At 53.7% G+C, this 21938-nt stretch overlaps 1 protein-coding gene across 3 annotated transcripts; it reads right to left on the bottom strand.

The window, feature by feature from the left end:
• Positions 1-437: 437 nt before the first annotated feature.
• Positions 438-21717, bottom strand: Kcnc4 (potassium voltage-gated channel subfamily C member 4). Of its 3 annotated transcripts, none has more exons than XM_052179489.1 (4): positions 19963-21717; positions 9541-10477; positions 7450-7653; positions 438-1532 (listed from the first exon to the last, which is right to left on the bottom strand). In XM_052179489.1, exons 1-4 carry the CDS (start codon positions 20641-20643, stop codon positions 1471-1473), a joined length of 1884 nt encoding a protein of 627 aa, XP_052035449.1. In that variant the 5' UTR covers positions 20644-21717; the 3' UTR covers positions 438-1470. The 3 variants fall into 3 exon arrangements, with proteins under 3 accessions (XP_052035449.1, XP_052035451.1, XP_052035452.1); XM_052179491.1 differs by having other exon boundaries at positions 1454-1594; XM_052179492.1 differs by having other exon boundaries at positions 1505-5563.
• Positions 21718-21938: the final 221 nt, after the last annotated feature.

Genomic DNA, 21938 nt, shown 5'->3' with positions numbered 1-21938 from the left:
CCTCCCCAGGGCCTTGGCCCATTTAGGCTGATGCAGCTACAGGGAGAAGGAGGTCTCTGTACAAACAAGCAGGCACACGGTGGACTTCCCCAAACAAGGGAGACTTGTTTCATGAAATGGCCGGTTCAGGTGTCAGTAGCGGGTTGTGAGAACACTGCCGGGGAACCAGGGGTTTAGAGTTCATTTCTTTCCTGCAGATCACTTTAGAGAACTGCGTGCTAGTTGTAAAATGCAGGTGCTGAGCCACTGGGAGGGTCCCTGGTGGGGACTCAATTAGGCTCAGGTGTTCCTGAGACACAGGTGGTAGCTTCATTAAAACTCAGAGAAGCCCCCTCCCCAATTCCCACCCCTCCTTTTCCTCCCCCCCACCCCTACCGCAGACCCACAGTGAGAAAAGAGAGACGAGGCAAATAGATGCTCACAGAGGAGCAGTGGGACACTCGATGTCTTTATTGGTACTCGAGCACGGCATGACAGTTGAAGGCATGCAGACAGGGCCCAGAGAGCCCAGCCTAGGCGTGCCTCAGACACACACAGGAGGACAGCTTTAGAAAAGGACTGACCAATACCAAGGGTGGGCAGGAAGGGCCAAGGGAGGGGCAGAGGCCAAGGCTGAAGGGGTCACCCGGCCTCTGCTATTGCACGCGTCCTCTGGCCACCGGCCAGGAAGTACAGTATTGCAACTGGTTTCCTCTTGCCCAAGGTGTCCCCTTCTCAGACCCCTGAGCCAGATGGGCAAACAGATCCCCTTCCATCTGCCCAGCAGCATCTTTGAAAAGAAATAGACAAAGGAGACACACAAAAGAAATGAAACTCCCCCCTGTCACGGACACAGAAGGGGCGCCGTAAGGAGTGACAGAGGCTGCAAAAGAGCCCCTAGAAGTGCCCCACAAACTGGGGTGTGGGGTGGGAGGTAGAACCCCAATCTGGGGTGGGGTTGGGCTAGTGAAGCAGTGACTCCAGAGGGCAATCTTGCCTTCAACCAACTTCAACAGGCCACCTGCTGGCAGGGGAAACATCCCCCAAGTGAGAGCAGCCTGGGACCACCCAGCTGGAGGGGCCGGTCCCAGGCATACTTTTCCTCAGTCATCCCATACACATGGTCAGAAGAAACAGTCCATGAAGGAATGGGGGAGGGGAAACAGGGTGGGAAGAGGACTTGGGAGACACAGCCTAACGATGAAGACAGACCACCAGTAGCACGTGCACTACACACAAGAGTATATAGTATGTATGAATATAGATACTATATGTGCATATATGTCTCTTCAATGTACAGTAGAACAGAGTATCAGACCCAGATGACTCTGGGCCCTGAGAGTCGCATGGGAGGGTTTCCACCAGTCTTGTGCAAACAAGGATATCTGAGTCTTTCCCAGAAAAAAAGATTCGTGCCTGGGTTCCAGAGTTTTCCTAAGCCTCTGGCTTTCTGTCTGTCTGTCTGTCTGTCTTTCTCACGTTGGTGCCGCTCTAAGAGAGGGTGAGGACTTCAGCGTGGGCATAGTTGGACGAGAGGGCGTCTTGGCAGGTCTCTGTGTTTAAAGAGCACAGGTGTGAGACACTGGGACGCACGCTTTCGGTTCAACATTGCCTTCTGGCGGGGGTGGGGTAAAGAGTTCAGCAAAAGAAAAGGAGAAACAAAAAAACGAGACGTTAGAAGGGAGCCAGCCAGCCTCTGACCCACAGGCTGTGGGCTAAGGAACAGCCAAGAACAGAGCTGGAAGGCATAGGAACCCAGGGCTAAGAGGCGAGGTGAGCTGGGGTGGTACAGGAGTGCGGTGAGCCCTTCATTTCTCCTCTGCCATCCCACCACCAGGAGTGGGGACCCAGGCGATGCTGAAGCTCAGGGGACCATTTCCAAGAACTGCCACCATCTCAGGCCTTCAGAGTTCTAGTGCAGCAGGGAGAGGAACCATTGCAAACGCTGTACAGCTTAGCAGGGAGGCGGCGGGGAGAATCCCTGATGTGGACTATGGCTGATGGACCACCACCCCAGCTGTGCTCTACCCAGCCTGTGCTCTACCCCAAATAGCTCCATCTGCCCCCGTCACCGTGGGCAATCCCACTATCCCAAGGAGCAAGGGAAGCTGTCTCTAGGGTGTGGAGCCATGTCATGGCCAACTCCGGACTTCAAAGTGATAGAGTCCTGGGGCATGGCGTGGGGGTGGGGGCTAGGCAGAGAGCACATGCCAAGCTGGCACACAGCATCTTACTAAGAAAACCCACAACCTCAGCTTTAGATCTCTGAGGCTTGGGTCTTTTCCCCTATTTTCTAGGGAGACTGGGCTAATAGTATGGTGGAAGTTTCAGCCTCCCAGACTGACTACTATAGCTATTAGGTGTGCAGTTAAAGGCAGACCTGTTGTTTGACATTCAACTCTGGGGTTTCCTCACAAGCTAAAAGCTTTTGGGGGGAGGGCTAAAAAAAAAGTTCTCATCTCAGAGTGACCTGTTACCATCTCCTTAAGACTCTGGCCCCAACCCTCTTAAACACTGCCCCTTAGCCTTCCATAGTTCCTGCATCTGAGTTATATCCCTCAGGAAACCACAAGAAGAAGCCTGAATCTTTAATGTTCCATTTCTGAGGACAAGACAGAGCTACCCTTTGCCCTGTTTTCCTAACAGTGATCTTCCCATGTACATTCAGAAATACCCAACTATTGGTCCCTACTCACAAGGAGAAGGGGAGTGATTTGGGGCACTCTACATACAAGTCACTCTAAGATACACTGGGCAGAGAATGGCCTTGAGTGGCTCTTGTCTTTTGTCAGTGGTTTCAATGCTCTCTGCCCTTGGGGGTCCTCTGATAGTTGGGGGAGGGGATGCTCCCTAGGAGTTTTGTGCTGGAATCTAACACACATAACTGACCAGGGTTGGTGCGGGAGCTTCCGAGGGAGACTGGCCAGGGCCCTGCTCTCTTAGACACTTTGTGAATCGCAGTCTGAGCCAGTACTCGCCACGCCCCTAGCTGTCGTTGAGCAGTCGCCTTCCTGCTGGTGGTCTGTCACAGCCACCTGTCTTAAAGGTTGGGCTGTGAAGCTAACTCCAGGGTTGTCAGTAGTACTGGCACAGACCGGAAGGTAAGGCTAGGAGTTCGTTCCTGGGCTGCCTGCTTGCCCTTTAAGAAGGGGCCCCGCCCCCCAGCTACAGGGCCAAGTTTCTAAAAGCCAAAGCAACAGATCCAATTCCAAGTCTGACCCAAGGAGATGTTAACTGTGTCCACAAAGTCTGGGTGGGAGACACCTTTCTGCTAGTGAAGAACATTCGAGGCCTGGATGGGACTGAGGCTGTCTGTGCAGGCCACCGTCTCTTAGGGCGGGGACTGGCATACACGGAGGTTCTGTCTATGATGGATTCCTTCTTTCCTAGGACTCTGGGCAAGCACGAGGGCAGATAACTAGTTCTTCCACCAAGTGGGCCCGTCTCTTCCCTGTTGAGCCAGGAGATGGGGGAGGGGCATGCACAGGAGCCTATCCCTCCAACAAAGCACTGGGGGCTTCCGCCTGGCAGACGTGCTGTGTTGCCCAGGGACATCTGTGCCCCCCACAGGGGTGCTATGAGCATGCCCATCCCTGTAGGAGGGAAGAGGGGAGGAGGCGGTGGGTGCCGTGGAAACTTGGGCTCCTGACAACTTGAGGGCTGCCACAGAAATAGCTGCCTCAGCTCCCCAACCAGAACGGCAAGTCAGAGAAAATAGCTGTGGTACCGCTAAACTGGACACCTGGCTTGTCATGTCTCTGTCAGACCACAGTCTCCTAGTGCCGGGAGCCCTTCTGGGTGGGGCGAACCTGCCACAGAGAGCTACATTGAGAGTCAGCATCAAACCCTACCCTACAGTCTTCTCTACCCACAACACCTTTCTGTATCTCCTTAGAAGAAGTGTCACTCTGAGAGCAAGCGGCAGCAGGCCCTACAGAGCACAACTCCAGTGGAGGGTCCCAGGGCCTGCTCTAACAGACCTTTTTAGAGGGTCCGCTAGTGTTTGCTTAGTGCTGACAGACATGTTTGTCACATGTTTTGCAAGGTGACCACAGGAAACAATCTTATACTTAAGTCTGGGCCACCCTTTGAGTTGCTGCCCCCCCCCCCCTTGGTCCTAGTCTCCTGCCAGGTCCCTAAAGCTATTTCACTAGATCTCTTGATTACCCTGTAGGGAGCAAATTTGGGCCTTCTTCAGTCACTTGCTTTCCAAAGTTGCATAATCTAACTCTAAAATTGCCAGGCACGTGGCCCTGCTGTCAGTCAATTCCCATCAGGTAAAACAGGAAATGTCCTGGCTGAGCTTTTGTTCTTTAGCCCTAGGCTGAGGAAGGGGCTTATTGGGAGCAGGTGGGACCAGTGGCAGGTGCGGACAGGATTAGCTTCTGTCTCCTCACTTCCCCTCAGCTGGCCCTGTGCAAGGTGTACCCCTGCTCACCCAATGACTCACAAACCTGTTGTGCTCCCGGGCTCGTTAGGTAAATGAATACACTTAATTATAGAAATTAGATGAGTCTCTGGTTCTGGCAGGAATGCAGAGCAGAGGCTGGGTGGGAGTGGCAGGTGACTCAGAGGCAGGGCTGGGAATCTGAGGGAGAAGGAGAGGGAGCAAACTGTCGCGGAAGCAGAGGAAGCAGTATGGAGAGATGCTGGAGCGCGGGCACAGATGGGATGCTGGGTGGGCCGCAGGGTGTCACCCGCTGAATCTGGGCACAGGCCCCAGGGAGGAGGGCCTCCCTGCACCTAGACACCATGCCCAGGGCTTGCACCCAGCCTGGGGCTTGGATTCTAGGAACTCCCACCTGTGCCCCATGTCACAGCTGGAAGACAATATGTCCTATTCTCAGGGTGGCTCTAGCCACAGGTGTGGCCGGTCTAAGCAGTCAAATGTCCTTTACACCAGCAGAGACGTCCCGTGAGACAGCCTTGTAACCTGTTGATCTTGGTAGGGAGTGGATAGACAGACAGACAGACAAGCTGTTTCGTTATTAGTTAAAGGCCATAAGGAATGCAAATGAAGTTTCTGTGATTAAAATACAAATGTAGGTGTGACTTGCAGGCAGGCCTGAGTAGCTTGGGATACTCCATGTACCAGGGCCAGGCCTATAAGCTCCTCAGCTGGAGGCAAACCCCAGAGATGCTGAGTGTGCCAGCACCGATGGTGGTTCTGGAGACTGGCTGTGAGGGAGGAGCCCTGTGAGTATCTCTTCGTTGCACTTAGGCTCCATGGCTGAACATACTGGGGGAGCCTGGTGCTGTGTAGATCTGGCTCAGGGACTCCTCCATCCTGACAGAAGTTCCTGTCTGTTGTTCTCTCAGACCTCAGGAGGGATAGAGGCTGGGTGGCACGTAAACATGCCGGTTTATTTGTGTGTTCCAGGGTCTGAACTGAGGACAAAAGGCCATGGGTGTGGCTAAGGACCTGAGTGGCCAGGTGGGGGGCTGGTGAGAGGGTGGAAGGGGTGCGAGAGCAGGAGCTTTCTCGGAGGATAGGGCGAGCTGTACCGCGATGCCAGTGGAGAAAGCCCCAGACTGGTTCCAGCTGCTCCAGCTATGTTGTTTAGACTCCGGGACTTTTCACAGCCTTGGTGAAGAAAAGGCACGCGTGTCAAAGAGGAGCTTCTCTTCATCAAGGGAGCTCCATGCTACTTCAAGAGACTCTGCTGGGTAGGGAGGTGGCCTCAGACTGAGGAGGAGGGAGCTCTGCTTGCTGGGGGTAGCTTACTGACAATCTCCTGGGATCCTGAGGGCAGACCACAGGACCTGTGTCCTGTCCTATTTCCCTCTAGCTCTTTGGTGGTCCAGCTGCACAGAGACCCTACAGCTTCCAGCATGAGCCTTCCCCGGTGAGATGTCCCATGCACTCCTGGCCCATTAGAAAGTACTAGTCAGTGATGGGGTCAGTTGGATGGCTGGAAGAAGCGTGGACTCACCCTCTCTTAGGTCTAGATAAGTGCAGAGAGGCGTGGTGTGGGGAAAGTTGTTAAGCGCTCACTGGGAGTTTGGTGATATTAATTGCCACACTTGCTTGGCAGGCCCTGTTTCCCAGCAACCCACCTGTTCCCTCTCGAAGGTCACTCTAATTGGCTGAGCTACACGCTTGTTGCCAAGAAGCAGCGTGGAGGCATCTTGAAAATAGAGCAGATGGGCCCCAAAGGCACCCCAGGGAAGCAAAGTGGGGGGACACAGGCTCTTCTGTTTGGTGCCTGTACACATAGGAGCACCTGCCATCCGGGCTCTCCTAACCTAAACTCCCATGATCTCCTCCACATTCCTGCTTCTACCAAGCACCGCACAGCACAAGAGGGGACGCCAGGGTGTTCCTCCTCCAGCTCTGTGCTCAAAAGTCCTCCACAGGAGTACAGGATACATTTTACACTGTTTCTTAGCAGGTTGCAGCCTGAGCGCTGCTCTCTAGGTATAAAAGAAGATGCAGTAGGATTGCTGCATCCTTGAGGTGCAAAGAGAGAAAGACACGTCCAGGGCCTGAAGACTGGAGCACAGGATTGGCAGATGAGGGCATATGAGCTCTGAGTACTCTCTACCTATAGCCATTTAGCTGGTACCACTGGGCCTTCTCCTTCCAGGTGCCAGACTGCTGCTCCTGCTGCTGTCACTCAGTAAGACGTGTACCCAGCGAAGCTGGGGGCCCACCTTGAGAAGCTTATCACCTCAGGATGCCTAAGAATCACATGGGAAGGTACCCCAGGAATCTACCTGGACTGGGTAGCTAGGAGCCACTTTTAGGGTTCAGAAGCATCACGGGCTATTCCTGCAGCAACTACTACCCTTGATGGACTCAAACCAGTCTCAGCCTGGGACTGGGACTGTGAGAAGTTGAGTGTTCCACAGCCCAACTTCAGCTGTCTCTGCCACGCACTGGGAACATGGTGATAGGATTCCAGCCTCCCTCGCCAGGTAGGAAGGGGCCTACTCCACTAACTTTGAGGCTGCGTCAGGTCACTCCTCAGAGAGAATCTCTCCCCCTGCCTACCTACTCATAGCTCCCCTGGCTCTGTCCCATGACAACACATCCTTGAAGCTTGCAGATGTGGGTCAGTTCGCCTTAGGATCCAGGCCCCCAGTGTTAAAATTGGAGCGACAGGACCTGAATCCCTGAGTCTGCTTCCTTGGGGGAAGCTTTGGCAGTGTTCAAGAAGCCTAGGGAAGGGGCTGAGTTTGAGCCTGTGGGCTAGGCCTAAAGACTGCCAGAGTTGGGGGGTGGTGTGTGGCAGTGTCCCCTCATGGGTGGATACCTTTGAGGGAAGGGCTTCATAGGGGATGCTAGAGACCTTTTAAATTCAGACACTGGTAACTTAGGATACCCATTCTAAAAGTGAGGGTGCATCCAAGGCAGAGGAGATGGTGGCCATGGGCTCAGGGGAGGGGGAGACCTCAAGCTCTGTACGGAAGGCTGGGGAGACTCAGCTCTGGGGGTGCTCCCCACCTGCCCAGCCCAGGGAGCCATACCTTTCCGGACACTGCCATCAGCACAGGCATAGTCCCCAGCACTGAGCAGGAAGCAGGCAGCTGCCTTCTTGTTTCTGTCTCGTGTGCCTGAGCGTCTCAGGGCCCGACGCTCTTCAGGGGTGGGGGCCGAGGCCAGGGGCTGGGTGAGGCCAGCTCCCTCCTCATCAGACAGCACCGCATTAGCATCGCCATTCTGCTTAGAGTCTGGAGGGGGACAGAGAGAAAGGAAGCTGACATGGTTGCTGGGGCCTTCCTAAGCGGAGCTACCTAGGGTCTCAGATCCCAGGTCCAGGAAGCAAAGGTGGAATGCCTGTCCTTGGTCTGAAGGATCTTCTCTCAGTTTTGGTGTAGAGCCTCCTCTGGGGGTTGGACCATAGCTCAGACATCCTACAGCAGCAGTATTTCCCAACTGGGCTTGTGAGGATGTCCCAGGAGATCGATCCTGGCAGGCATGGATTCTCATTTTCCCTCAGGTCTGGCTCGGGTAGGCTCTTGATGAGTCTGCATTCCTTAGAGCATACCTGGCTAGTAGGGGTAATGGGTGGTGGCTCTAGTGCCAGACATACTCAGAAGGTCTCTGGCTTTCTCTCGGCACTACTTAAGGCAGCTATTCTTTTCCTCAGGCACCCAGGGCATGCTGAAGGGCCGGGGCAGGACTCTCTTATGTCTGCGAAGATAAAGGGAAGAGGCTCCAATCCAATTTTTCCCTGTGGGGACCACCCTGCCTTTGTTGGAGAGTGGCACAGTCACTATGGCCCAGACTGTATGTGATGGAGTTGCCTGGCCTAAGACAGTGGGTCTGGCATTGGCCACACACAATGGCCACTTAAACAGGATAAGGGCCTCCATGCTGTGTACGTGTACATCTAGGAGGTTATCGGAGGCCTTCTGTGTTTGCGCATAAGGATCTTCTCTGAGCTCTAACTGGACCTCAAAACACATCTTAGATTCCTAACAGGATCAGGAAGGGGCACCATTGTAGTAGTGCAAACAGAAGGAAGCTTCTTTATCAAGGTCTTCATCAAGGAAGATCCAGACCCTAGTTAATCCCAGAGAGCAACTAACTCCAACACAGGCAAGGTCACAGGTAAGTGTGTCAACTCAGGCTCCTCTCTGGAGAACTGGTGCCACTTCTAGAGTTTAACCAGGGCCCGCTGCCTCAGTCTCTCAGCTCTACTGGGCCCAGCCTCAGTGGCCTGATACCCAGTCCTATTCCAGCCCTGGTCTATGATCCCCGGGAACCCTGCCCATTCGATCTGATAGTGTTTTTCCTGTCTCCTGGCCTCCTCCCGTGTTGAATTTTCTTCTTGTCTCCTGGCCTCCTCCCATGTTGAATTTTCTTCTTGTCTCCTGGCCCTGTACAGGTCTTTCTTGAGTAGACTTTCCATGGAAAGACAGAAGTTGGTGCTTGGTCTTACTCCTCTCAGGACACAGATACTTCTCCTTCCATATAAAGATCCTGGACCACTTCCTCCTTGGTCCCTCTATCCATGTCAAACTGTGAGCCCAGGGCTCACTCCAGCTTTACTGAACAGAAGGCAGCCTCCCACTGCTGTTACGTTAGCACAGCTATTAGGCCAAGAGAGAGCAGACGTGAGTGTTGGGAAAGAGGTGACTCATGTGTCGCTGCACCTTGGAGGAACAGCTGCCGGCTCTCTGCCTAATCATATCAGCCCTGGCATTTGTTCTACTTTTTCAGAGTGTGGCTGAGGTACCACCCGTTGGGGTCTCACCAGAGTAGGGTAGGATATTGGCATGTCATTCCCACTGATATGTTGTGCCCAGAGGGGAAGGAATCAGCTTCTGGGAACAAAGAAAGGTGGGCCAGAAGGGACTAGAAACCAGTCTTCCTAACATACAGTCAGCATGTGCTGTCCGCGTATCCTATGGGGAAGGATAGCTCACTCTACAAACATTGGTGTTCACCAAGACCATTAAAGCATAGGACCAAAAGTTAGTCTTAATATTTTGCCCTCCCAGAAGTTCATCTCACACACAGTAAAGCTTGCACGATACAGCACAGAGCCAAATTTCAAGGGCTAAGGGCGCTTCCTTGGCTACGTTGGGGAAAGAGATCTAAGCCCTACTCACCTGCCCGTTTTCTCTCCACCATTCCCTCTTCCCGGGCAGGAGGGCTGGTGTCACTGTAGGTGCTGTCCCGGGGTGAAGTCTCCTCGGACTTGCAGTAAATGGGTGACTCGAGCTGGGGTGGCCGTGGTACGTGCTTCTTTCTCTTCTTGGGCAGCTTCTGCTTGGCCATAGCCAGGGAGTAGTACATACCAAAGTTATTGACGATGACAGGAACGGGCATAGCGATGGTCAGCACGCCAGCCAGCGCACACAGAGCACCCACCAGCATTCCTGACCACGTCTTAGGATACATGTCCCCATAGCCAAGCGTTGTCATGGTGACCACAGCCCACCAGAAACCGATGGGGATGTTCTTGAAGTCGGTGTGGTCATTGCCCCGTGGGTCAGATGGCCTGGCCCCAATTCGCTCAGCATAATAGATCATGGTGGCAAAGATGAGCACACCCAGGGCCAGGAAGATGATAAGCAACAGGAACTCGTTGGTGCTGGCCCGGAGCGTGTGGCCTAGGACACGCAGCCCCACAAAGTGGCGCGTGAGCTTGAAGATCCGCAGAATGCGTACAAAGCGTACCACACGCAGGAAACCCAGCACGTCTCGAGCTGCCTTGGATGACAGGCCACTCAGTCCCACCTCCAGGTAAAAGGGCAAGATGGCCACAAAGTCGATGATGTTGAGCAGGTTCTTGACAAAGTCCAGCGTATCAGGGCAGCACACAATACGAACCAGGAACTCAAGAGTGAACCACATCACGCACACACCCTCGATGTAGGTAAGAATGGGCTCGGTTTCCACCTCCCGCCGGAAGCGCACGCTGGTGATATTCCCTACCCGGTGGATCTCCGTCACGTTTCGGTCAATGTTGAAGGCTTCATGGGTCTCCAGGCAGAAGGTGGTAATGGAGACCAAGATGAAGAAGAGAGAGGCAAAGGCTACCACCTGTAGGCCAGAATAGGATATGGCTGTCAAGTCAGCAATGGTTGGCCCCATCAGGAACGGTGACCTCTACTCACAGAACACGAGCATACAGGTTACTAGCCCATTGCCAGTCAAGGGGTAGGATTAAGGTAGAGACATAAGAGGATCTGTATGTGCTGATGTCCTAGGATAGCAGTTTTCAACCTGTGGGTCTCTACAAGGATCGATACCAGATATCCTGCACATCAGATATTTATGATTCATTACAGTAGCAAGATTACACTTGTGAAGTAGCAGCAAAATAATTTTATAGTTGAGGATCACCACAACATGAGGATCTGTATTAAAGGGTCTCAGCATGAGGAAGGTTGACAGCCACTCCACTGATCTAGGGCAATGCTTCCTAATCTTTGCCAGGGTGCTTTTGTCTGGAAACCACAAGTCAGGATTCTGGTCCTGGACTACGAACTGCTCAGTTCATGCTTTAATATTTCTCAAATTATGGGGTGTGGACAAACCAGTTAAAGACCCTGTTCAAGTGTGGCTGGCTTGGGAGGTTTCCGGAAGGGTTAGTACTCCCGCTTTCCGCATAAGCTCCCAGGTGAGTTGTATGCCACATACCACAGCTGCAATAATCAGGCTCTTGAAGCAGGGGTCTAACCCAGAAGCATCAAGTGCATAGACACAGGCTAGAAATGCAAATTCCAGCGACACAAACCTACTGAATGAGGAACCTGAAGGGGACAGAGTCCAAGAAGTACTTTAATAAACTCCAGTTTGCTAAATCCTGATCCACACTCAAGACAAAGGTCCATTACTTTAAGGGATGTCCAGAGACAATGGCTGGAAGGAACTACCTCCTTCTGCCAACTGACCTTCATGACCCCACCTACCGCCTAGAGCCACCTTCTGCCTGGGCAGTCAGTCCAGGAAGAGGGACATATGTGGGCTATGACAGGAGATAGGCAGGCTTTCTCAGAACAACCAGTGTCTCCCTGATGTTAGCTGGGACGCTGAGCTCCCAAGTATCAGGATCAGAATGGTGGCAGACATGTGTCAGATGATCTGACAGCCATGAGGATCTCAGCTGGAATGGTGACAGCAGAATTCGGCAGAGGAATGGCTGGACTAAGTGGCCAGCCATTATGAATGGAGACGAGATTCACGTGTAATGACACCAATTACAGAGCCTTCATCTGTTATTCACTCCATTTCATTCAGCACTGTGAAGATGCTCGCTGTCGAGGTCTAGCCTGTCTTTACTGCTCCTGCTCCTGCTTGGCTGACAGAGCTTGGCGTCCCCCTTGGGTGGAGGACTGAACCTATACAGGCAGCTGAGGGAAGTCCCTGGCTGCACATTTCACAACTCCATGCCTGCCCTGCTCCAGTTCCTACCTGACCTCGTCTTTATCCCCATCCAGTGAACAGTCAAGTCTGCCTGGCAGGCATTTCCCTTCTGCTGTGCCTAAGGTAAAAGGGAGAAAGCAGTGCAGGATACCAGTGGGAAATACGGAGTATGAAAACCCAGGCTGGAATCCATAACCCCAGAGCCTCTAGAAGTAAGTCAAGAAAGGAATTTTGGACGTGAAATCCACCATCTGTCCTCTTCCTGGAACCACTAGGCACCTTTTATGTGTCACCGCCTTCAGTCTTCTTAGTAACATAGAAGGCAGACTCCATCTTTCCACTTCACATAAAAAGAACCAAGGATCAGAGAGGTTACATGCCTATTCTGGGATCATGCTGCCCAGAGCAGGTAAGAACCAGATGTGAACCAAAAATCATATGGTCTATACATTCCCTTTACAGCCTTATAGTATATCATCTTTACTATCCCCTGGACAGTCACCTCCCAGGCCAGGAATATAGGCCCCGATTATTGAGCCTGCCCATTGGCATGAGGATGTGTACCTTCACAGGACAGGTCTCCCATCACACACTGCGTCCTTTAGACTTAAGCTAGGGTGGGCTGATCAGCAGCAGCAAGGAAGGAGCACATTGAGGGAGAGCCCATAGACACTCTCCTTACTTTACAGCTCTTCCTACCTACTTCTTCTCAGGAAAGTACATTTCAAGTGCTTTTGCTGGCCTCCTGTCTCCTCACATCCTGAGATGTGGGCTGCCAAGACAGTACAGGCTGCTGCAGGTTGTGGCTGTGGCAATCCAGGGTCCTGGCTCTGCCCTGTGCTCCAAGAAGCAGAAGGAACCAGAGTGAGGGATGGGAACAGAAATCCTAGTTTTGCTAGGAGACATAGAAGCCGAATCTCTCTCTCTGTCTCTCTGCCTCTGTCTGTCTCTCTCTGTCTCTGTCTCTCTCTCTCCCTCCCCTCTCCTTCACTCTTCCCCCCCCCTCTCCCTCTCTCTCTGAGGGACCGTTAGCCAGCAGAGCCAGCCCACCTGGGAGCCTGAGCATGAGGTTAATTAGCGATGTGGAAAAACAAGGTCAGAAAGAGCTGCCAAGGGGCTGAGCACAGGGAGCAGAGGCAGGAGGGAGGTGTCCAACCTTCGCCACTGCCTGCCTTCCTCAGCTGCCTCTGCCACAGGCACTTACAGCAGGCCCAGACTACCTTCATGACAGAAGAAACAACCCCAATCCTGTGGTCTCCTTGGCTTTTTGTTTTAAGCACAGAGCTGCCCACAAATGGCCATAAGGTTGTACGGGTCCTTTAGGACCTCTAGTGACGTCCTACAGTATTCCTTTCCTCTACATTACTCTCAGGCAATTGTTTCCTAACTGGCTGGCTGGTGTAATTGGTGCTTTTTGCTGGGCCTCATCCTTGAGGGAGGGATACTGTTTCATTTCCCTCAAGGCCCTTGACTCTGGCTGCCTGGGATGCAAAGAGATTCCAAGAGACATCGACTGTCCTGTTGCAATGGCATCCTACAAGAGGTCGCAGCCTGCGCTTAAACCTTAGACCCCGCGAGCTGTTCCATAGGTCGTCTGTCAGTTGTGCCTGAGCCCCTCTCTCATCAAGCCCGGCACTGTCAGTCTGAGGGCAAAGCAAAGCTAAAGAGCTGGCAGCCTCGCCGGGCTGTCTGTTGTCTCTTATGATCCGTCAGGTGAGTGCGGTGCTCTTGCGACCATTCTCTCTGTGCTGCGACAGTACAAGTACCCACTTCACAGTACCACTGCAGGATAGGTGAGCTTCAACACAACACGTGCCTAGGAGATTTGCTAAGCACTCCATAAAATGGTGACCAAGCTGAGATGGAAATAGTATCTGGGGGACACCCCCCACCCCACGTCTAAAAATGACAAATCATTGAATCCTCAGAAGTGGGTACAAGTCAAATCCCTTTGAGCTTTTGGAGACAAAGGAACCCAAGGGCTAGAAGTGATTTGTCCTGGACTCCACGCCTGAGGCTGTCTCCTCTCTCCTTGGCATAAGGACACGGGCTATGGATCCTAATGGAAGTCAAAACCGCCCAAGCAGAAAATGGCTGGCGTGAGCTGGCTGTGCCTGCTAGAGGAGGCAGGTGGGCCTCAGCATCCTGGATTGGAGGCTCCTCACTGTCAGGCCTGTGCCCTTCCTACTAGCTCCCTGTTCTCCTGAGACACACACTCCCCATGCACACACACACACACACTCACACACACACACACACTGTCCAATATGTCTTTCAAGGGACCTGTCCACATCTAAAGGCCTATAGTATTGCAACTATCATCCAAATTACCAGTTTCTCCTCCTACTCCACTGTCTCCCAAACAAATTAAAGGTCACATTTCTGGGTTCCAATTAGGTTCTGTTACCAACTACCTATAAGACCTCTGTAAATTTCTTACCCCCAGCTAGCCTTAGAATTCACAAAGTGGAAACCTGAACACCTACTATAGGCCACCATGCTGGGAACAGCAGGAAAAATATAGACAGACACTCCTGCCTTTTGGACCTTCTATCCCAGTGGAAAGAGACGACTACTAAACAGCTAGCTTACATAGCATATCCAACGGTGCGAGCTTGATGGAGACTCAGAGGAAGGAGGCAAGGAACAAGAGCTAATTCAAACGGGAGGGTCAGCTCTGATCACAGTGACAAGCTGAGGCCTGAATGGAGACCTGAAGGAAAAGCCGAGTTCCCCAGGCAGCAGGAAGAGAGCAAAGGCCCCGAGCCTGCAGTCTTAGGGGCACAAGAGAAGACTCCGCCTAATACGGTTGGTTTGAGAAGTAAAAGAAATGATACTCGTGAAACTTAGCACGGAGCATGGAGTGTCTGGAATCTGGCACAGGCTGGGTGAGGGGAGAGGTGACAGACACTAGTCAATGGGAACTAAATACAATCATTGGGGGCTGGGGAGGGGAGTCCAAGGAAGGAGGGCCAGGGAGACAGATGGACAGATAAACATAAGGAGACTCATGCCCAAAAACCTATATTAAGGAAGACGTGTAGGAGAAGGAAAAATTGAGAACACAGCCAAAGACGCTTGCAGAGGAAGATCCGTGGAGCTTGGGTGAGGGGCTGAGCCTCCTGGTAAAGCCAGAGCTTCCTACCCAGACAGTGCTGAACAGGGTAGGGTGCCCTGGGGTTAACAGAACAGAAGGAACAGGGCCAGGAGAGGCAGCTCCAGGCTCCTAAGTGGACATGCAGGAGGCCTTAGCCCAGCTGAGGTCCACTCCTCGGCTCTCCACTCTGGCTGTAAGCCAGCCACTGGAGCTGACCTTCACCTGGGTTCATCCTCGCCCAAAGGCTTCACAGGCCTGCCCAGAAGCTGTGAGTCCTCAACCAAAAGGGATCTGATCCAGGCCAAGTCACTGTCCAAAAGCCCCTCGGTCAATGTCCCACGCAGACCTGTCTTCCCAGGGTGGACAACTCCGTCCCTGGCTCTGCAGAGTTGGGTGTTGGGTATTTTATAGCATGTCTCCTTTTAACCATTATCCAAGGAGGTAAGTCATTATCCTACAAGGCCCATTTTGCTCAATTCTCTACGTTCTCCTAGGAGCCCCACCCCATTTGCAGGTGGGACTCAACATTCCTCCTTGTCTATTGGACTTTATCCTTCACACTCCCACAGCACCCACCACGGTGCACCTAATATTACTGTTTCTTGTCTCTCTACTGCCATCCATTCTGACTGCTCTAGCTCTCCTCAGGCCCCTGTGCTCTTCTTTACATTGTTAAGAGTCCAGCATGCAGCTGTCATGTGGTAAGTGCCTGGTAAGTGTCTTCTAGATGAGTAGAGTCAAGGTGACACAGCTTCTTCTCACAGGACTGGCAAGTCGTCAGAAGATGGGATTAGCCACTTAACTGAGGCTAGAGGTGACAAAGGTATGTCCAGGAGTACCTCCAGATACCAGTCACTTAGCAACTTGACAGCTCTCTAGAGTAGGCCAAACCTACTTCCTGACAGGACTCCATGTTATGCACTGGGTGACCATTTCATGGCCAGAAGGAAAATCTAGCACGAAGCTGGGCCATCATTGCATGTTGGTTGTACCCAGGGTGTTGTGAGTGACGGGTACTCAGCATTTGACACTAGCAATGTCCATGGTGGAGATTAAGGATCGAGGAGCCAACTTTCCCCGAGGCCCAGCTACCTAACTCTGCTTCTGCCTGTTCTTTCCTTAGGTCTCTAAATTTAATTCCACTCCCCTCCCCCATTCCACATTCCTACAAAAATGGTGACAAACAGAAACAACTCATCATCCAGAGACAAGATGCTCTGAGGCAAATGTTGATCTGTTCAGAATGAGAAAGAGAAACAGCTCAGAGAGGAACCTGGGAGGTTGCCTGAGGCAGCCTCGGCAAGTCTGCAGCCTTGGGCTGCCCAGGGTGGGCTGGCACTACCCTTCTAGACTCATATTTCCTGTTCACCCTATCCAATCACCCTAGCTTAGACAGCCAGAGCATCAGCAAGTGCTGGCTCTCACTGAAGCCTGTCATGAGCACTGTGCCGACCAACCACGTCAGACTGTTAGAGGGGCATGAGTTTTGTCCCTCTGTCCCACAACCTGGAATTTATTTGTAATCAAGTTTGGCCTCTTGTTTTTCTTATCAAAGTCACCTGGTAAAAAAATGAGAGTCAGGAGTCAGATCCAGACAATTCTAGAGATGATAAGAAATAGAGAAGTAGATAGCAGTGGACCAGAAGAAGAGGCTCTCTGGTGACAATCACCCCTTGCCCCCCGAAGCCTTTCTGGGCTGGAGCTATCAAGGCAGGAGTGGCTGCAGATGTGGACACGTGTAACCTGGTCTCTGTGACTTGGTGGTCTTGTCTGTTCATTGAGGTGAACGATTTCTGCCTCTCCTGAACTAGAGGAGGGAGCAGAAGAAAGCCCAGTCCAGCGTCTAACACACAGTAGATGCCTGAGAAAGAAGGACATTCATTTCTAGCTGCCCTCCTGAGACGATTGGGGACCCCGTGATTACCCCCATTCTGTTCTGAAGGGAAATGTGGTAGGAAAAAAGATCCACACAGTAACCATAGCCAAAAGAGAAGGGCCGTGGCCCTTTCTTTATACAGCTGATCACTGAGTTAAATCCAACTCACCCTGGGGTTTCCAAAGAACAGAGCGAGGAATCAAGGTAGCCCAGGGTCCCATCAGGAAGGCCTCTAGTGTGCTCTCAGAAGGAGCGAAGCAGGCTTCTATAGCTCTGAGTGCTGCCCAGGCCCTCCTGGCTCCTACTGGGTTATACAACATCCAAGGGAGCCTCTGCCCTGCCCCAGGGCAGTGTCTGTGAGAGGCTGAGGATAGAGCCAGCCTGCCCTCAGCTCAGACCACAGGAACAGAACTGCAGGAGCAGCCTGACTACAGTGAAGCCAGCAGGGGTGACCATCCTGCCTAGGAACCTTCCCGAATGGACCGGCTGATGGCCAGGCCAGTAGCTAGGCAACAGGCTTTCCTAATTAGCTCAGTTCACTTTCCGTTTGTGTCTGTTTTGCTCCTGTCATAACGTACTAGTCAAACGACTGGACTGTTGTGTAAAGAGATGCCTCAAGGCCCAGAGCATGGCTCCTCTAGCCTTATGTGTTCTCCCATGTGAAACCTCTAGTGTTGCAAACTCCTTGGGAGGGGTTGGGGGGGCACCAGCTGACTGGATGGTATGCAACAGTACTGATCTCCTGTGGGGGACAGATGTGCCAACTTGGGGTCAGTGGAGAAAACAAATGCAGCTTCAGAATGCTACAACATGGCAGAACTCTATGACACTGCACCCTCGGGTCTTAAGGAGGACCAGGGCAAGTGTCTCTGCTGATGTTCCCTTGGTTTCTGAGTCCCATTGGTTCCTGGGTTCCTGATGTTTATTCACAGAAGAAACGAACCTCAGGGCACCAAGAGGGCTGGAGCAAGCAGCTAGGCATTTCTCCATCCTGCAAACAGCTTCTTTCAGTGGGGAGAGCACGTGGCAGTTACAGGAGTAAAGGCTTAGGCACGAAGGAGCCCTGGCTTTGATTCACAGCCCTGCCACCAGTGTGGTAATCCCAGGCCAGTGGTTTACTTGCTCCTAGCCTCAATCTGTTAAATGGGCACTGTATTCAGTTCATTAGGAATAATAGAGATTAATGTAATATCTTCAAGCAAAGCCCTAGAATTAGGATGTTCAGTGAAGAGTTGTTTTTTTTTCTCTTTTTTTATGAATTACATATCCCCGTGTGTGTGTGTCCAGGAACAGCTCAGAATTGCTCTCTGACTGTGGTCCTCAGCTGTGGGCAAGTCTTTGGGCTCGTGTGCCAGCCAGAGCTCCACGGCATGATCCACACCCGCACTAATGATCTGGAGGCTGGAAACTAGGGGTTGCTTTGGCAAGACAGTTTATGTGTCTGAGCCTTGGCTCTGTCCCTGCTTAGATGGGAGAATTAACCCTCTCCTTGATGGTAGAACCTCTCACAGTTCCAGAGGGGGGGAAATTGAGCAGAGGTCCCAGAATGCTCAGAAACAGGGCCTGCCTCACTCAGCTCCTCTATGAACGGTTTCCCTGGCTTGTCCCCTTTCTGCCTCCTCCCTACCCCACAACTTCGTCTCAATGACTTGTGCCTGATGCGCTGTCCTAGTAAAGACAAGCCAAGGGACAACACTGTCAGGGTTGATACGCTCACAACAGAGGGACACTGGTCGGGGACACTGTGTGCCTGCCTTCTTAGCTGATTTCAGGACTACAAGGCCATACACCAAAGCAGCTAAGGTAGACAGGGGCCTCGAAATCAGACTTACAGGGGCTACCTCAAGTCCCAGTCCTGCACAGGACCCCGTGCTAAGACCTCTACTCCCGTTTTCGTCCAGGCAGGAGATGCATTACCCTGGCTTGGTATTTACACCAGACTAACCTATCCCTTTAGCTGCAATCTTCAACCCTGAGCTCTCCCCTGGGTAGGAAGTGGAACTTTTTCTCCCATGATTAGGGTGAGGACCAGCCCATGGGGTGTTGAAGAGAGGTAGAGAGAAAGGCTCTGAGACTCATTAACATGACAATCTGGAGAGCCCAAGGAATCAATCAATCCAGCCTCAGCTTCTAGAAACATACCAGACACAACAAAACACACTGCTTTTCTTTTTCTCCTACTGTCTCCTACTGTCTTGCCCTTTAGGCAAAGGCTTTGAGGTCAGATACCAACCTCTGGGCTTTTCTATTTTTAAAGTCTAAAGCTTTCTTCAGGTTTATAACTGCCCTAGCAAGGATAACAAAGTGAGTAAATAAATACATATTTTTCTAGGACCCCCCCCCACCTTCAGGACACATACAAGGTCTTGTCTACATCAACCTGTTTCCCCTGCTCTGCACACATCCATTTCCAGTGTAACCTGAACCAGGGCTTTCTGGGAAGCCACTTTGTGCTGCAGCAGACACAAGAGAGCAGTGACAAATCTGGTATCATCACCAGGAAGCTTGTGGCTGGCCACTGTCCTGAGATTCTGAAGAGCCTAAAGCAGGGAGGGGGCTTTTCCTGTCTGCTTCTCACTCATCTCATCAGAGGCCAGACTATCACAGAGGTACAGAAAGCCTTGGGGCATGGCTTGTTCCCCAATCAGGAAAGGAGGCCTGGGTTCTGGGGAATCAGTCCTCTGTGAGACATAGAGGAAACCATGCCCCTTTCTCTGAATTGCACAGGAGCCTGCATACCGAGCTGCTGGCAGGATAGAAACAGGTAAGTGTCCTACACAATCCACAATTCCTTCTCTTGATCCTGCCTCACCCCTGAAAAGGGCCACATTTAGGCTTTCCAGGACTTTGTGGTCCTGTGGAGGGCAACTGTGCTGATCAAAAAGGAGTAATGCTCAAATTGAAGGCATGCCACCCACTGAGGGGCACGCGCCAGAACAGACAGCTCGGATTAGGTCCAAGTAGTAAGTTAAGTGTGTTCAATCTTCTGATGGAGCAACCAGGAGAGAAGGGGGTGGGGCGTATTCCCAAGGGAGGGGTGGGGAGTGGGGGGATTAGAAAGCAGGCAGTTATAGTCTGCCAGTTATGTCAGTCTCCTTCCAACCCCCTCCCCATCTGACCTACCAACACTAGCACCAAGAAACCCTTGGACATCGAGATGAAGAGACCCTGGCTTCTGCCACTCACCCTGGCCGCCCGGGATGAGTAGGGATCCTCGAAGAGCGCCCACATTCGGGTCTGCCAGCCACGGCATCCCCCGGACCCAGCACCAGGGCCAGAGCCTCCTTCATGGGGACCAAGGCGCTGCAAGGCCAACTCCCGCTCATCGTCACCAGCCTCATCGCCGGGCCCTGCGCCACCCCCGCCCCCGTCCGGGCTCTCGAAGATGTCCAGTGCCTCCTCAGCATCGCGGTGCTGCCGGTAGGTCATCCAGCAGCAGGGTTCCACATCTGTTTCATCGATACCCCAGAAGGTGAGCTCTTCCTCAAAGAGAGGCCCACAGACGTCTGCGGGGCAATGCAGCTTGCCCGTACGGTAGTAGTTGAGCACATAGGCAAAAACACCCGGGTGCCGATCAAAGAAGAACTCACAACCCCCGCCGCCGCCGCTGCTGCCACTGCTGCCTGCACCGCCACCATCCGACTCTGGCCGACCCCCGCCGTCGGGATCCGCCAGCCAGGCAAGGCGGGTGCCCGGTAGGGTGCGCAGGGTGCTGCGGTAGGTCTCATGTCGCGTGCCGCCCACGTTGATGATGATCTTCTCCGACGCCTCGCCCTTGGCCATCTCCTCCTTCAGACATGTTTTGGACGGAGGCTTGTTCCCCGACTTGCGCCCGCGGTAGGAGGAGACACACACCGAGCTGATCATAAGAAGCGCTGCGGGGCTCCGGCTTGGGGCGGCCGCTGCCCTCCAAACACCCTTCCCAAGGAGGCAGCGTCAGAACGGGGAGGGGGAGGAGACGACAAGGAGGAGGTGGAGGAGGAGGAGGAGGCAGGAGGTGGTGGCGGCCCCTTCGCGGAGTGGCTCTGCCCCCTGCCTCCCCCACCCACCCCCCCGGGGCGCGGAGCAGGAAGAGTTGGCTTCTGTGGTGCACAGGTGGTTGGGATTTAGGCAGGCAGAACCTAGGGGAGGCAGGAGGTGAAGACCTGGGTCGAGGACTCAAACCAAAGGGGCCCGGGGTCCCAGGAGGTAGGGGCAAGTACAAGGATGCTCCGGGCCGGGGACACGCCCCCCAACCCCAGAAAGGCAGAGAAGCGCACAGTCCCAGAGCACTGCGAGGGTCCGCGGCGCGCGCGCTCACACTCACACGGGCCACCCTTTGACTCCTAGAACGCGGCAAGCCTGAAGGCGGCAGGGTTTCTCCGGGTGGCGGCAGTGGCGGAGGCAGCAGTGTAACAGCAACAAGTCCTCGGAGCGGCTACCGGGATCAGGTGGATGCTCCTACGGTAGCCAGAGCTCTGCGGGGCCGGGCAGTGTGCGGTCAACTCGAGGCGGCGGTGGCGGGCTTGTGGCCTGTTCCCCCCATTCATAAATCCTGCGCGGAGCACCGATGGCGGGCGGGGCTGAGCCGAGCGAGACGGACCAGCGAGTGAGGGCTGCTCAGGACCAGGCGGCAGGAAAACAAGCGCGCCCGCAGCAGCGAGCCCAGGTCCTGCGTCCGCGGCCGGGAGCTGCGCCGGGCTGGGTGCAGCGCTGCGGGGGCCGCGCCGGGACGAGGGGGGGTTCAGACGGGGCGTCCTGCGCGGCGCAGAGCCTGGAGGGCGGGGCTGCTCTGAAGAGCCAGGCACCCGGTGCTGGCGAAGGAGTGTCCCGGGCGGTGGCCGAATGGCCAAGGACACCTGCAGGCTTCCGGGGCCGCGCCAAGAGGGAGCCTCAGCGCAGCGCCCCGGCGCCGGGTTCCTGCGATCTGGCGGCGCCGGGAGCCGCGCCATCTGCGCGTCTGCCCATCTCCGGGCGGGGCGCCGGCCTTGGCTCCCTGCTAGGGGCGGGCGCGAGGTGGTCTAGGGGAGGAAGCGCCTGGGCGCCAGAGGAATGGGGCTCAGAGGGCTCTGCGACTCCCTCCCGCGATGTCAGAGGATGCGACGCTCCAAGTGGCGCCTTTTCCTCTCGGCCTCGCCTGACCCGGGCGCGCCCTCCGCGGGGTGGGGTGGGCGCGGCGCGAC

Source organism: Apodemus sylvaticus, chromosome 4, assembly GCF_947179515.1.
Source record: "Apodemus sylvaticus chromosome 4, mApoSyl1.1, whole genome shotgun sequence".
In the NCBI taxonomy this organism is placed as follows: Eukaryota; Metazoa; Chordata; class Mammalia; order Rodentia; family Muridae; genus Apodemus; species Apodemus sylvaticus.
This window is presented reverse-complemented; position numbering and strand designations above follow the sequence as displayed.